General features: G+C 41.9%; 1 protein-coding gene across 2 annotated transcripts in view; it reads right to left on the reverse strand.

Moving 5' to 3' along the window:
* Positions 1-515: 515 nt before the first annotated feature.
* Positions 516-16766, reverse strand: part of zswim5 (zinc finger, SWIM-type containing 5) — a 68307-nt gene continuing 52056 nt past the window's right edge. Inside the window, exons 4-16 of one of the 2 annotated variants that reach the window (XM_042428610.1) lie at positions 15675-15823; positions 14344-14494; positions 12968-13144; positions 12664-12840; positions 11765-11911; positions 11506-11643; positions 7058-7206; positions 6116-6218; positions 5858-5993; positions 5218-5375; positions 4922-5085; positions 4205-4286; positions 516-3137 (exon numbers count right to left, since the gene is read on the reverse strand). In XM_042428610.1, coding sequence (XP_042284544.1) covers positions 2275-3137; positions 4205-4286; positions 4922-5085; positions 5218-5375; positions 5858-5993; positions 6116-6218; positions 7058-7206; positions 11506-11643; positions 11765-11911; positions 12664-12840; positions 12968-13144; positions 14344-14494; positions 15675-15823 — 2594 coding nt within the window. In that variant the 3' untranslated portion in view covers positions 516-2274. Of the gene's footprint in view, positions 3138-4204; positions 4287-4921; positions 5086-5217; positions 5376-5857; positions 5994-6115; positions 6219-7057; positions 7210-11505; positions 11644-11764; positions 11912-12663; positions 12841-12967; positions 13145-14343; positions 14495-15674; positions 15824-16766 lie in introns of both variants that reach the window. The other variant, XM_042428609.1, reaches the window with a different exon arrangement.

Here is a 16766-nt window from a genome sequence, read left to right on the forward strand (position 1 = left end):
TTTGAGTAAGACAAGGCCACTTGTCTTCACAGTCCAGAATGATCACAACCATTAGCATCCACAGGTAACAATTAGCTTTTAACTTAAGACCTTTTTCCATCACAAGATCAAGGAACTGGAGGAATGTAAAAATTCAGGAATGACAAGTTTTGAAACCACAAAAAGTTTCTTTTGCATGTTTCTGCATTAGTCATGTCGAGAGAAGTGCGATTACTACAGTAACTGGCGTTACATGTTTTAAATATAGGACTTTTTTTGTTCTATGTATCCCAAAATTACTTAAATCTGCATTAAATGACTTTTTTGGGCTTGTTCTGTTTAAAGCAGAACAAGCTTTAAACACAAAACTGACATATTAGCCTTCCAAAGTAGCCATGGCTAATGTGTTAGCAAATAGATGACTAGCAAATGTTGAGCAAAACTAGCATTAAAAAGCTGGTACACTGTCAAATATTCACTCTCCTTTTAGCTCTGTTTTAATATCTGACTCTTTAGCAGCTAAAACCTCCGCTGTGTTTATTAGCTAGCTAACATTGACTGCTGTTTGGTGCTGGGCAGGTAGTGTACAGTCAGTTACCTTTTTTGCTAAAAACAGTTGTTGTGGCTGTAAACAAGGATAATGAGTGCAGTAAGAATGAACCAAACAGTAAAGTCACAGGCCAGAAAACCAAAACAATTACCTAAATGATGCTAAAAAGGTTCAAAGAGCTAACTACGAGCTATTTCTTTCAACATTGCGCAAAATTACCCATTTGAAAAGCGGCATATGCTTAGCTCTACTATAAATGCATAGACAATCCTTTTATAGGCTTTTTTTTATATAGGTTTTTTAAATCTTGATAAATCTCTGTCAGTCTCTTCATTTGAAAAATATACAAGGTAGAGCTTATTTAACTCTCATCTTCCCTTGCTACTACTATAATTTGAGATAAAACTGGCTGTTAAATAGTGCTTGTGTAACTTGAAACTTGTATTTTAGCAGTTAGCATGGCAAAATTATAATGGGGTAATGTTCTGGGGTGCGGGAAAAAGTTCCAACAAACGTTCTTGTGATGGAAAAAGGACTTTAGCTACAGGCGGAGTGAACAGTGACTGATAGTCACTGAAATCAGCAACGTCCCAATATGTTCCAAAGCTTTGTAACAGAATACAAGAGGGTGAAATGAATCAGAGGCTTAACTTGTATTGCTTATTGACTAAATCTTGATCTAGTGAGTGAAAAGTGACCACTGGAGTTTTATAGATTTAAAAGGTTTTGGCCACAAATAGCTGTACAGCAGTGCAGTGGTGTCTCAGAAGATGGGAATACTGTGACCCAACCGTTCATTACAGTTGTCTTTTGTCACTGTTAATAAGCTTATAGCAGGATATACAAGATAAACTGTATATATATGTATGTGCACATGGAGCCTCAACTACTCTACCTTAGCTAGAACAGCCTTAATAATATCACTCTCAGGCTTCTGCATTTGAAAACATGCACTCTGTGAAGCAACATGGTTCTTCCTCTAGAGATATTGTCAAGGAAAAGCACTGACCAGCAGGTGGAGAGGACAGGAGCTAGTCTAGAGTGGCTTTAGTCCGTTTCTTAAACCTGTTGGTACTGACTTCTACAGAAAGACCACACACATGTAGTTCTGTATTCTGCCTTCTCTACTCTCAGATGCCCTGAATGAAACAAGGGGCCGTTTCTGATAGAGAAGATAAAGCTGACAAATAATACAGTCGAGGTATGACAGTAACACTATGTGTGTTTTCAACCTCAGTGGGTTCCTTTTTTTGGGAATCACATGTTTCCTCCACTTTGAAAACCACTTCTTCTTTTTCTTCTTAACCCCAGCTGAAAGTGTCTTCTGGCTCAAAGTACCCCGTCCAACAAAATCTTTTGGTTCTATATCATCATGTGCCACCTTAACAACAAAAGTTCCTTTTGCTTTTTGTCATCACAATCTTTTGACTTTTTCATACTAGATTTAACATTAGTTGGAGGGGAAATTGCTGCATTTTTGTTGTTGGTTCTTTGACATATCAAGCCGTTTCCCCCTTTTGCAGTCTCAATGAAGTGGAGCAATGTACTGCGAACACTTCCTGGTTCACATTCAAGAAACAAAACAACAAAACAGGACAAAAACTTAAGACTTAATCAACAAATGGCTCAACATAAAAAGTAAAAATACATGGAATTCAAAAAACCTTAAATAGAAACAAATAAGTTGAACTACTCCCAAGAAGAGGGTCCCTGTGAGGGGGGGTTAAGGTCAGCGAGGTCAAAGGTCAGCCGAAGCGCTCCCTAACCAACATCATTAGTTTCTTCTTGCCCTTGTAGATCTGTTTCAGGTTGTCTATGAACTGGGCAAACTGAATGTGGCCGTCCTGTGCCAGCAGGAAAGTCTCCCGCGCTTTGCTCAGGAACTCTATGAACTCTCCGTAGTGCCGCGGACTGATGTGCGTCAGTCGAGAGTGCGTGGTGTTGATGTATGCCGAGATTGTGGCATCCAGGAGCTGCCGCAATGGTGCCTTGTCTGTTGACATCAGCTTCCCAGAGTTCCTTCTCCCGGGAATGCCGGCGAGACCTGGTGCTGTCATGGTGCACCGCCGCAGGATGTCAGACAGCACCGTGGCGCAGTGCACGCTCTTCACCACCAGGGGAATAATAGCTGCGAGCTCGTTTTTACCCAGAGAGTGGCTGAGCGCGCAGGCCCAGAGCACATCATTAATAGCTGGGTGTGTGTCCTGGTTGTAAGCCAGGTTAAGGTGGGTCATGGCAAGGGAGGCCAACTTGAACGACCGTAGCGGGTATCCTCTGTGTTCCATGTACCTGGCGATGGTGAACAGCTGGGAGTACGTCATCCCTGTGGATGCTGCGTCAATCACAATCTGGTAGGCCGTCTCAAAGGCGATGTGGTCCTTCTCGCAGAGCGTCAGAGCTGACAGGGCGCAGTTCTGGGGGTCCTTCATGGCGCACTGTAGGGCCAGGGTCCTTGCACAGCTGGCCAGCTCCTCACGCTGTGGGTAGTCGAGGCTGAGGCGCAGGATGGTGTTGTGGGACATGACAGTGGCTGCCACGATGCTGGTGGCCTCGGTCGGCGTGAAGAGAGTGTACCAGCTCTGTAAGATGCTCACCAGCGCCCGCAGACCTGAGCAGGAGGACAGACAATAATAAGATATTGGTGAGATTGTACTCCTATGAGCCAGATTTTAATTTGTGTTATCAAATTTGTTCTTTTATTTTTATTTAACCTTTATCTAAACAGGAAGTCTCTTGAGATACATTATCTCTTTATACAATATATTCAGATTTTCTGCAGCCTGATGCAGAAAAAAAAACCTAAAGTTGCAGAATATCAGTTTTGAACAGGATTAAGAGCTTTCATCAGCATGTCATGTCGGTAACTTGTTTTTGTTTTACCCAACACACAACTCTCAACCTGAGAGTTTGTACAATCTTAAATTTGTACAATCTAGTAGTTCAGATCACTGCTGCATGGTTCTAGTTGCTTTTTACAGCACCCATCCTGGTTTACCATCACATATTGTGTCTTTAACTGTTGTTTGCATTGAATATGTTCATTGCATCTGAGGCAGTCTGAGAATCAGGCCTTGAAAGTTTCTATACAAGTAAACTTTAACATACAAACCTTTTGCTTTGGTTTCGACAGCCACAATCTTTTGTTGGCCAAATCTATGCCACTACACATCAATTATTAATCAGTGAAAAGAAAATTTAGTATGCTTTAAAAAAGTGTACTCCATGAATTTAGTATTGCACTCCACAAATTTAGGGAAAGTTGTGAGGGGACAGATTATAAAAAACAAAATTTTGGCTGAAATATCCTGACCAATATGGATCAAGCTCCAAAAACGCTGGATCCTACACTTCCCATTATGCCACTGTTTTGTTAAACTCTGTCTTCCTGGTAAATGCACACATCTTTTAAATTTCATGCCCCCAGTTTGCTGGATTGACATCATCAACTGCTTTCACAGGCTGAGTAGTACTCACAACCTGTAAACCGACTTTGAACATAAAACTGTTGGAGGGTGGTCCCTTTAAACACTGAAGCCCCATGCTCTCATTCAAACTGAATAAAAACGAACCACAGTGAAGCAAAGAGAAGAGATCTTAACACTCTCTGGAGGACATAATTAGACCATTGCTGAGTGTGTCTGAGTGTTGTGAGAGAACAGAAAAGGCGTAACGTACCGACTTCAGTGGCGCAGGTTACCAACCAGCGAACCATCTCTCTCCTCCTCCAGTTCAGAGTAGACAGAGTCATCCTCATCACCTGCAAAACACATGCAGAAGATTATGTTTCCCGATCCCACTCATGAAACTCTCCATATTTTCCCTGCAACTTTGTAAATGATGAGTCATTTAGAAAAATCTGTCAGTCTTCCACACCTTTAGCAAACAACATAAGTGAGTTTCAACATTTGGAGGGTTGTGCGACAGCACACAGTGATGACAGATGTATCCAAAATGTGCTGATAATTACCCAGATGAGTAATTGTGACCCTTCCATTTTGAGCACTTTATTAGCAGTTACGCTGACAGGAATTCAGCGGATACTAACTACCAGCAGAAAGAGGCGTGTAAAGCCACAAGGACACTGTTGCCTTGATGATCTGAGGAGTTTTTCTGTGTTTACTGTGGAACCCAAAAGGCTTAATTATGTGGTTTCTCCTCATCAACAGCGGTGAGACGCTGTGTGATGTTTTCACTGTTAATTTGTAGCAAGGCTGTGGAGGCCTGCAAAAATTACAAGTTTAAGGAAACTGTTGCATGTTTTGACTGGTGACCGGTGCCCTGATTTTTTTCGTGGTGTGATGATTTATGATAATTACAGATTTGCCCTCATACCTCGCCTGCTCGCGCTCTCTCTCTCTCTCTCTCTCTCACACACATACACACACTCAGTACCTGCAGTCCTAGCTCCAGTGCCACGTTGAGCAGAGTTATATCAGGCGGGTTGTCTGCGGGTGTGGCTATCTTAAAGGCGTCCTGGGCCAGTTTGAAGATTAAGGAAGAGGAGTGGATGTTTTTCTGGATGGCTTCCAGCACCGTCCGCAACCTCAACATGTCACCTGCAGGCGAAGGGAGAGCGCAAACTAAGGCTTTGATGCAGGAATACATCATTAACAAGCTCTCGGTTGTTGGAGAGACATCTGAAAAGAAGAAGACAGCTGTGATTATGTGGAGGTGTTGATGTGCGGTACCTTTAGCAGCAGTGAGCATGGTGGAGGCTAGCTCGCACTGCTGTGACTCCAGGTGTCCCAGTGTGAACCAGCGTGGATATCTACTTGGAACTATGGAGATGCCGTGATGAGGGTGGCCTACATCTCCAGAGCTTGCTGATGACTCTAGCACTGGCAACCTGACAGAAACATGCAACACACGTTACACTCTTGTAATGCTATGAAGCTCTCCAGTGATACATTAGAATATACAAAATTTTATCTGGTTTATTGATACTTCTTAAAAGGTAATTCATGAGGCAATTTAACACTCTGTGACAGGTCATACTACTGCTAATTTAGACACAGTACTGCAAATGCCTGAAACAAATATTGCTAGTTTATTACATTATTAAATCATGAAAGATCTATTCCAGCTGTCAGTTTCTTGCAATGGCAGAAAAATCACTTTGAACACATTTACCTTATGAGTCTTTTGAATCTATAACTAACAGTGCTGTGAGACAGAGACTACCAGTCATTTATAAAGTGGTGTCATTTGTTTACACTTTACAGTATGAGTATCATATATCATTTGACAGTAGCGAGAAGTATGTATGGATCATTCTTTACATATACAACACAACAACTGCTTTATATAGAAGTGAATCAGGAGTCTGACCTCATGGCGCGGAGAGCCACCTTATATGCCAGGTCTGCATCGTGTGGCAGCAGGGCAGAGAAGAGGTACTTTGCGAAGGTGTGCATGGGAACGCTCTCCCTGTGGATGACCTCACCTAGACCGCTAAATGGACCAGCTATACCAAGACAAAGACAAAATAATGTTCAGTTTTTAGGTGTGAGTGTCTAGACTTAAAATGTTTTAGAATCAGCATGTTACAAGAGCAGAAAGTGTTGAGAGACAATGTTGCAGTTGTACCTTCTAGTAGCTGTATGGCCTGTTTCCGAAGGGTCTGAACCAGAAGGTCATCCAGCTCCAGTTCCTGTAGCTTTGCAACAATCTGCTCCTCATTACGACACACCTAGATGATATGCATGACACACACTTATTATTCACTGCGATCATACAGGAAATGTTCAGTTTAGTTTCAATAACAAATGAGAGAAAAATGTCCCCCAAAAAAGTAAACAACACAAAAAACAATCCTTGTTTAGATGTTTTTGGGTTGTTGTTTTTTTTTTTAGCAATTCTACAAGAAATTTGTATTAACAGTGTCAATGAGATTATGTTAGACTTCATTCGAGAATATATTTGTAATAAGTAAATATTTGTGATTTATACATGTAATAAATCAGAACAGTGTTTGAAGTTCAAATTCCTTTTTAAAGGATCTCTTGTATCAATTGTTACTATGCACGTTTTTAGAAATGTTGGTTGGTTTTAAACACACGACTCATGAAAGAAACCTTCTCTGATTCTAATGACATTAAGAAAGGCAGCTGTGTTAAGCACTCTAAAGGAGATTACCATTTACACACAGAAATGTTCCTCTGATTTATTCTGAATCAACATGGACTTGAGTACTGTGACTTCCTGCTTGTGTTTCAGGAAACAAAATGCTGTGACCTTTTCTCTCTATGTACATGGCAATTGCTTTACACAAACATTTTTTAGTGATTTTCTATCATGGCAACGTGTGTACATCAGCAAATTTACACTATTTTTTAATTATGCAACAAATAGAGTCAGTTCAGTTGCTCACTGCCAGGAATAAGTAGCAAGACTGACAACCTATCATTACTGTATTATCTATAAAGGGATTATATCCGTTTATCATCTGAGAACTTTGATTGTGTTAAAATGCATATGACATTAATACAAAAGCACCATGTGACAGTGGGTACTTCAGGACTCCCGTACCTTATCCTGAGCGTACAGGCCCTCAGGCATTATCCTCTGTTGGCCCATACCCATCAGAGCCACCTCTAAGGCCAGAGTCAGGTAGGACTCCCCTCCATTAGGACTGCCCCACACTGGTACATGATGGTAAACTGGAGGCCTGGAGTCATCTTCTGAGAGATGGGAAGGAAGCAAAGAAAGAAAGAAAACTAGTTAATGTTTTGTGCTCTGTGTAGCAGATTAATTCTGCTTCATTTAGTTCATTTATATCATCTGCACTGGTAGCACATAGAGTAGGACAAACCTCACAGAAACAAAAATCTGTTTCACTTAAAAAACAAAGAGAACTTGCAGAGCACAGAAAGATGTGTTCAAGACTACAATGAATCAGGGAAATTACCAGTCATATTCATTAAAGGATGGGTTTTGAAAGTCTATTTTTATTCAATGCACATATGTAAATTGAGAGAGATAAAAGTGGCAGCGATCAGTCCCTTACTAGCCCAACTTTAGAATTTGGGGTTTTGTCCACATAATTGGTGCTGGTATGTAATGTAGCTGAATATGAGCGCAAGAAAAATAAAATGTTATGTCCTAGGATCTGCTTTTGGTAATCTGTTTTATTAGTCTAAGTTTAGGAGGAAAAAATTTGAAAAATGATCTCCTCCGAGTCTTAAGTTACATTAATGTTTTACTTATATGAACAGAAATAAACTTTTACAAGTCTTTTACCACAAAGCTATGACAGAGTACTCATCTTAACAGGAAAATAAATTTCAGTCTAGTTGTAATAAAATCTAATAATATTTTGTTCCATCGGTGGTCAAATAACAGCCACTGCATGTCGAGCCGATCCTACTGAACTCAGTGCCTCTCAGAAGTCAGTACAATACACAAATTTTACCCGCACAATTACACAGAAAGTAGTCCCATTAGGCCTCAGTTAGCCAAATAAAATAGCTATCTTTGTCTTGGTAGTCAAACCTACATTACATCCAGCAACCGCGATGTGACCTCACAGAGATAACACTGTGGATACAATAAGAGGGAATTTTATAGTAAAAAGACTGTAACTTTGGAAGCCTTTGAAAGCTACTCGATTTGGCTAACTCAGATAGCTAAAGCCTAATTGTTGTGGATTTTGTCCTCTACTTCTTACAGTGCAGTCAAAGGGGTCACTTCAAGATGTGTATGGACAGCAGATTCCATTGTACATAGTGACATGTGAGCATTATATTAAGATAAGCTTAAAAAATACATATCTATCCTTAAGGATATCAAGACTTCAAATAAAACACTGGAACCGTAAAATATGGGACCTCTAATGAAGAACGGAGCAAGTGTGTCTGAAAAAACTACAATTCCCTGGAAACATCTGACTTGGCAAGACTTGCGCACATGTTGGATTAAAGCCGGGTATAACTTAATATGAAACTGGTGTACATGGTGGACCACATTCACTAATCTAAGATGGCCGCTGACTCCACTCTACAGCTTGACAGCTATAACTGAGAACAGATGCCACAAGAGTCTCAGCTGTTGATTGGTGCCCATTTGTTCTCTCTTGCTCCCCCACCACACCATCCTGCTTAAATCCCCTCTGAGCAATAGATCCCCTCAATCCTGTTTATTCCAGGGATCCAGTATGTTTGCAAGTGTGTGCAAGTGTGTGTGTGTATGTGTATGTGTGTGTGCCTCTGTGTGTGTGTGTGTGTGTACGCACAGAAATCTAGGGAAAAGTGTAAACTGCGTTTTACAGACTAAACCCCAGTGCTAACTCTTTTTTTTTGTCCAAAGGCGGTTTCTGTTGGCTGCTTCAATAAGACCAGAGAGAAAAGTGCATTCTGATTGGTTGACGCATCATGCGGGTTCGTCACCCTTTTTAACAGATGTTCCCAGCTGTCTTTCAGAGGGAAAGAAAACATGGTAACCAGGCTATACACACACACAAAAAAATTCATACCAGTCTCCTCAAATTCCCAAAACATCATAAGATGTCACATGATACACACACACACACACACACACACACACACACACACACACTCTCACACACACCAGTGAGTGTGCCAGTGGTCAGTATTGTTTGAATTGACAATAGTTCCCTGTAGCCTGGTAACAATGGGAAAACCCAACCCCTATTCTGCTCTGTTGCAATGGTCACTGGTGCAAAAAAAGAAAAAGGCCTGGGCAGGGTGAGAAATGCAAATGGTGATGGATTCTATACATACCACACACACACACACACACACACACACACACACACACACACACACACACACACCAGCAGTGTGGTAAATGAGCAGGGTGTTCCAGCCTGATCCATTCATGCCCTGCTAGTTTATGGCTGTCTGCAGCACAATAGTGCCTGGTCCTCATATAAGAACATGGAGGCTGTTGTCTGATGAGTCACTGCTGATGAGCCTGATCACCTCTGCTCAGGATTACACTGCATCAGCTGTTCGAGTGTGCAAGGAATTATACCTTGTGTTTGGCAAATAAGCTCTTTGACTAATGTATTGTTGTGTGAGAAGCCTAGGAGCAGATTGATGGATGGGTATTGAGTATGTGTATTTGCGGGTTTAGTGGAGAGTAGGTTAGCTTAGAACCATGTCAATGGTGGTACAGCAGACTTAACTGTGCACGTGCAGAGGGTGATTTTGATCTCTATATGTTTATGCATCAGCGTGGCTACAAATACTGAATATTTTCTTAATTGATTACTGAGAATCAGTTTAACATTAATTATAAAATGTTAGGTTGTTTAATCTGACCAGCAGTCCAAAACCAAAACAATATAAAATAGAGAAAAGCAAATAATCTTCACATTTGAGAAGCTGGACACTAGGAAATATTTGGCATTTTTGACTGATAAATGACTTTAACTATTAATTGATTATCAGAATTGTTGCTGAATACTTTTCTGTTGATCAACTACTTGATTATTCAGCTAACTGTCTCACTATATAAGTACTTGTGGTGAGACGGCTCCTGGTGGAAGAGATGAGAAGACAGGAGGAGGCAGAGCAACACAACAAGGCCGTCTCAATGGCCAAACAGGGCCAATGGACTAACTGGGAGAGCCTGGAAAAGAGGAAACTCAGCTGGCATGACATCTGGGAGATGGAGAGATCTCAGCTAAGTTTTGTCATCAGAGCCGCTTATGACCTCCTACCCACACCCTAGACCTGAAGCAGGGGTTGGGGGAAGACCCAGCTTGCTCCCTTTGTCTGCACCTGCATTACTAAGACACATTTTAACAGGATGCACTAAAGCCTCAGCCAAGGACGTTACACTTGGCGGCATAACCAAGTTCTCAGACAGCTGGCATCAATCTTGGAACAGAGGCGAACCACCACAAATGCTTTCCCACAAACATCGGCAGGAAATGTCCAATTTACACCATTTGTACCAGCAGGCCAACCTCCAGAGCACCATATAAAATCAAAGGGTGCAAGCATTCTGCAGGCTGCTCAGGATTGGAAAATGGACGTGGACATGGGGAAAAAAGCTTGTGTTTCCTCCAGACATTGTGGCTACAACACTCCGGCCAGACAAGGTCCTGTGGTCCACAGCAGCCAAGCTGGCATACGGTGTGGAATTGACAGTACCATGGGAAGATGGTGCTGAAGAAGCTTATGAGAGGAAAAAAGACCAAGTACTCTGAACTGGCAATTGAAGCTGCCAAGAACAGCTGGAAGACCAAGATTTTCCCTGTAGAAGTGGGACGCAGGGGATTCATTGCTACATCTATGATCAGTCTGTTGAAGAAAATTGGGGTGAGGGGTCACTCCCCCCAACCGGCAATCAAGTCCTAGTCAAATTCAGCAGAAAAAAGCAGGAATTGGCTTTGGATTAAAATGAAAGACAGCAATTGGGCTGCAAGATGAAGATAGGAGGGTTTGGAACTGTGGGGGGAGGGGGGGGTGTATCTGGTACACCAGGTACCACTGATGAGTCCTCCGGAAATGTTGTGGGCTTATCAATGAAACGTCAAAAAAGGAGGGTGCCTGCCTGTTGACTCCAATGACGTACCTATCCTCCCTTTCACCACTCCAATCCCTCTGCCAACATCAAGAGTGCCGACTTACCACAGGGATTGAGACATCAAGTCCTATTAGCTCTACTGATGACCTATAAAGTAATATAACTCTTAAATCTTTTCTCTAAAATGAATGAATTTCATTTTTTTTTTAATAAAAATGATTTACTTGGCAGACAGTCTTCAAGTAAAAGAAAATTACAGTAAGTGTTGCAGCAAAACAGAAGTAGTCATGGGAACAGTGTTTAAGATTGTAAATTAAAATAATGAAGCATGTCAGCCTCTTTGCCTGTTACTAATAGGAACCTTCATAACAGCCTATGAGAGGCTTAGAATAAGTCTTACTGTGTTCATCACATTTTGGCACAGAGTTGGATGATTTATCATGATAATTCCTATAGAAAGAACAATGTCTTTGTTTTCATACCTCCGGTGTCCATGGTGTTGTCGTCATCCACGCGGCAGGTTTCCGTGAGCGTGGTAAACAGGCAGCCAATGGGGTCTAAGGGATGACCTACCCAGCCTTCCAAGTTGGTGGTAGAGGTCACACCCCTCTGGAGCAGCTCTGAGGGAGGAAGAGGAGGAGAATGGGTGACAATGACCAACATTAAAATGAACGGTGCAAGTACCTCCATAGTTCCAGAAAGCACTCAATATATATGTGTGTGTGTGTGTGTGTGTATTACCTTTCTTTTGGTGTTTGTAGATGTCCATCTGCCTCTGCTGTTGGAGGCGGAGCGTGTTAATGATGGCGACGGCCAATCGCAGGGCTTCCCTGGAGTAACCATGGGAACGCAAGGCGTCGACGCGAGCGCATGCCGTTGGGACGTGGTCTGTGTGGTTGACAGAGTGATAAGGTAGGGTCAGACAGCTTCATACATACACACAGATCAACTGAACTAAATGACATGACCATGTACCAAGGAAACCCTATGCACAGCCACAGATGTGCATTTTTCTTCCAAACTTTTTCACTCACTCTCTTTCTAACAGACACACAAACTGTGGGACACAGGATGTAGTTAGTAATGACACACACACACACACACACACACACACACACATTGCAGTCTCAGCAAAATGCCAGTGTGTGTCTGATAGCTGGCTTAAGTTGCAGAATCTGACAGATCTTAGCTGGAAGCTGCTTACTGCAGATACTGGCCTCAATATCAGCAGAATTACTGTGTGTGTGTGTGTGTGTGTGTGTGTGTGTGTGTGTGTGTTTGTGTGTGTGTCTGTGTATGTGTGTTGGGTTGGCTTTCAGTGGAATTAGAGATTGTGTGTATATGTAAGTGCCACAGAAACTCTGTCTTTCCTCCTGAAAATGAGGTTTCTCTGCATTCTTGTAATACAAAGAGTGTGCGCATACTGCAGAGTGTGTTTGCACTTTAAATAAACTCATAACATGTGTGCACTCACACCTTTCAATGTGCAGAATTCATTTTCCTGGAAATGAGTAATTAATTACTGTTTCAATTTCAATGACATTGCTGTTTTCTCACACAGAACTAGTGAAAATAAGAAAGTTGATTTTTCTGCGGAGTGAAATAATCCCACTATGACTTCAGCGGGCTGGTGTGTTTACCGAGCCAGAGCGGCAGGCCCTGTGGGTTGAACAGCAGGCTCTCTCCCTCTCTCTGGTAGGACGGAGACATGTAGAAGTCGCTGCTGATGATCCTCTGCAGGTGGCTGTCCTGCCAGTGGAGGTCGCAGGCCTCCACGGCCCGGCTGAACACTGTCCTCCGCGGCCTGGACAGAGAATCTGAGAGACAACACATATGCAGGATCAGTGATTGTTGTCCCATCGCATCTATGTTCAAGTTCAGACTGATTCCAGTTGTATTTATATTCTGATTACACTGTGTGTATGTGTGTGTTTTGGTGCTGACCCTGTGCGAGGTTGCTCTGTGGCAGAGCGTTGGTGATGTTCGGAAGCTCGCTGCCGTAGTTGCCGTCCTCCAGCGGGCAGACGTCCATGTCGCCCCACTTCTTCAGCTGCTTCAGCCAGCCGCTCTTCTCCTCGCTCTTGCAGTGGGGATTGAGCACTACGCATACCCACAATGCACCTGGAGAAAGGATGGTGGTCAGAGGTCAGGATGTAAAGGAAGCAGAGGTTTTGGAGTGCTGTTTAAGAGTGTGGTCCTAACTGAGGGAATTGACCCAGGGCTTTCTAAGTGTTAAAGAAGAAAGAAAAGGCACTTCAGTGCTTCTTTTCTTTCTCCTCTGACTTCAGAAACATGGGACCTTTATAGATCATTCTTTATGAATGCAGTATTTTTGTTAAGAATATTTTTGTGCAGAAAAAATACTTGAATTTATGCATTAACAAAACAGGAAATTATAAAATACATAGAAGAAAGTTTTAAAAACTGGCCTTTGAAAGTCAAAATAGCTTGAATCGCTACTACACTTAACCTTGAAAATAATGTAGTGGAGAACAAGAAAAAATATAATATTTTATGTCTGGAAGGTTTTAACAAACAAAAAATCAAAAGTAATTCATGTAAAGACAAGAAGGTGCCTTTTGGTTATAAAACTGTAATAAAGCATGTCATTGCATCTAGGTAGATAGGTCTCTGAATGCTTCAGTAAATCATACGTCCTCAGTGGTGACTGCAAAATCAAAAGGTCAAGCTGACAACTGGTCTAAATTTCATAAATGACATATTAAAAAAACAGAGGTGTTATTTTTTATAAATCAAAATGATATTGGTAATAGTAACTGGCAGCTTGTTGATTTCTCTACTAACTTCACCTGCTCTACATGCATGAACCCTGAGCTGGTTCAACCGTCAGACGTTTGGATCTGTGAGAAAAATTATCAGGCGACAAACTCAGACTGTCTGGCTGTTATTTCTGTCTGTGTCATGATCTCCCTCGTTCACCCAGGAAGTGTTCTTATTGACCTTCTAAATGCTGAGATTGATTGCAGAGAAGCTAAGCAGCCGTATTGATCGGCAGCCTTTATCATTCACTCTGTGCAGGGAGCGAGGGGAGAGGAGAGGCCCGAGCAGGAAGAGAGGCTGCTGCCTGGCTAACTGGACGACCTAATAGCTTACCGGCTGGATGAACGTTTAACCGACAAGGTGACTGCTCATTTGTCTGAGTAAACTGATGGACTGGACACTTCTGTCAACCTGGCTGTCTACACGAACTGAAGTTGTACCTAACCAGCTGATTGGCCAAATTGTAAGAATTCATGAACACATAAGTCTTTTGATTGCATGTTTCTGTTTCTGTGGGACATTTCTCTCACTACTCTTACCCAGTTCATCCCAAAGCTGCCGACACTTGTCCGTCATGCCCGTGCCCTGCTGTCTCCATAGCGACAGCCGAGGGTCTGCCATAAACTGTTCCGTTATGAGCGTCAGCATCCGAGCGCCATTGGAGTCTCGCATTCGTAGCATCTCCCGCACCTGAAAAGACCCACAGAGTACAGGTTTAGTTACATTGACCTTTTCATCAAACTCTTGTCAAGAAAGTGAATAAAAATGTCAAACTATTCCTTGAACACAACTAGATGACTATAGTATGCGTTTAAAATCCAGATGTGACACTTGAAAACATCCAATTTGACATGAGAATGAATGGAAAAGATGCAGCATGATTTCAAGCAATAACCATATCACCAGGTGCACATAAGATTCAAAGGTCAAATTTAAGATTTTATTAAAATAAAACTTCTGAATTCCACTTAAAGCTAAACAAAAGAAACACTTTAGCACTAAAATGAGAGCCACAGCCTTATCAGAACATAGGTGTGAGCTACATGGGCTTGTTTCACTCAGTCAGAAAGCAGTAAGAAAGTGCATTTCTAAAACCTCTACATTGACTTTGAAGATTTGCAAAGCTGTATTTAACCATATTCAAGATTTAATGCCTTGAGTTTGAACAATACAGTTAAAGGAATCTTAAGATGTTCACAGGACCTGCAGGCGCCCTTTGTTCTTGGTGCCATTTTCCCTGTGGGGAACTATACTGTTTCACTGCAAAATGTTTGATGCAAAAGGGCAGAGTGTTCAGAGTGTCATTTTGTCCTTTGACAGAGCAGAATAAGCAGGAGGTTCAGCGTGTAATAGGGATGAAATAATGATCTGACTGATACATCAGGACAAAACTGTTCAAAATCTGTGTTTTCATTATTTTTAAGACTTAAGACTTCAGCATTTACCAAGCAGCTAAAGACTAATGAAAGACACTACTGAGTTGCATAATGGGAAATGTAGGATCCGGTGTTTTTGAAGACTGACCTATACCAGAGACAAAAAGTCAGGATATTTTTGCCTCTGCTGTATCGATTTTGACTATTCTTTTTTAAAACTGTCTCTTGAGAGTCCCTAAACTTTATAGCACTGCAACATTTAATCAATGGATTATCACTTTAAAACTCGTGGATGTTCACTTTGATTTGCTTTAGAGAAGAGAGCAAAGCATTTCTTGTGACATTTTTAGGAATCTCCTTAAAACAATATTATGTTAAGTTAAAAAATTTCAAATAAAGCTGGACAGATTTTCCTTTACTTCTGATACTTCATGCCTACCATAGAACTACTAAAAATGATCTGTGAACGCCAGCTGTGTGGTGGTGATGCGTACCTTAGCGAACATGGAGTTGAGCTGCTTTCCAGAGCCGTAGTATCCTCCCTGGGAGAGAAACTGTTTGACTTGCTCCCTGACTTGATCCTCGTCCAGATGCCAGCAATTGTCATCGTCAATGCTGGCACCTGCAGTCGGGTCCGGAGCACCTGGGAATACACACACACACAAACACACATTTAAATGACAGGAACACACAATGCTACAGTGCTAGGACTATACACAGGCGGAAAGCACATAAAAACTGAAAACAAGAGCACAATTTCAATCGAACATTAACATTCTTCTCTCCACATCAAAGCTGCACCAGTAAAATCTGTATTTTCACTTCATTCCTTCCTGTTCTCGATTCACTCCAACAAAAGAAACAAACAGATGGTGACCATGGGAAATGGAGTTTACTTTACGACAGCCTCACCTGCGAAAACATCACGTTTCCTTTGCTCGATCTTAAGGTTTCACACAAGGTTTCCTCAATGCTGGAAACAAAAACTACACAAACGCTGAATTTATTTAAATCTCTGCTGCAGTGTGGTTTTCTCAGTGATCAGCACACTTATTCTTACACCTGTTTGCTTTGCATTTACCTTACAGTGCACCTACGTGACACTTGTGAAAAGCTGCTCAATTTAGGCTAATGGTGCACTGAGGGGAACATGAGGCCAACTTTATTTTTCGTCTGTTCAGCACTGAGTGTGAGTGTGTCTGAGTAATACTACAGGGAAATGTAGATATGCTCGTGAGGGGGGGGAAACCACTTTGATCTTGCAGGAAGTGAGCTGAGGAAAGCCCAGAGATGTGTTTCCAACTGGCTGCGGGTGCGCAAAACAGCAAACAGCCACATTCCTCCATCAAAGCCTCGCTCCTGGATCGACTGAACTTCAACCCCCATGATCCCCCTTGTCAAACACAGACAGGAAACACGGCGTGGGGCTTCCTGGACAGGAGAGCTGAAGAATGTCAACATTTAGCGAGGAGGATGAAATAGAGAAAGAGATAAAGAGTTTTGTTTTGTGAAAGGATGTGTCTAGTTTGTCGTTTTCCCCGACGTTGGTCCGCTGTGGTTCCTCCTCTTCTTATTCATCTCAGTAC

This window comes from Thunnus maccoyii, chromosome 12, assembly GCF_910596095.1.
Source record: "Thunnus maccoyii chromosome 12, fThuMac1.1, whole genome shotgun sequence".
NCBI lineage: Eukaryota > Metazoa > Chordata > Actinopteri > Scombriformes > Scombridae > Thunnus > Thunnus maccoyii.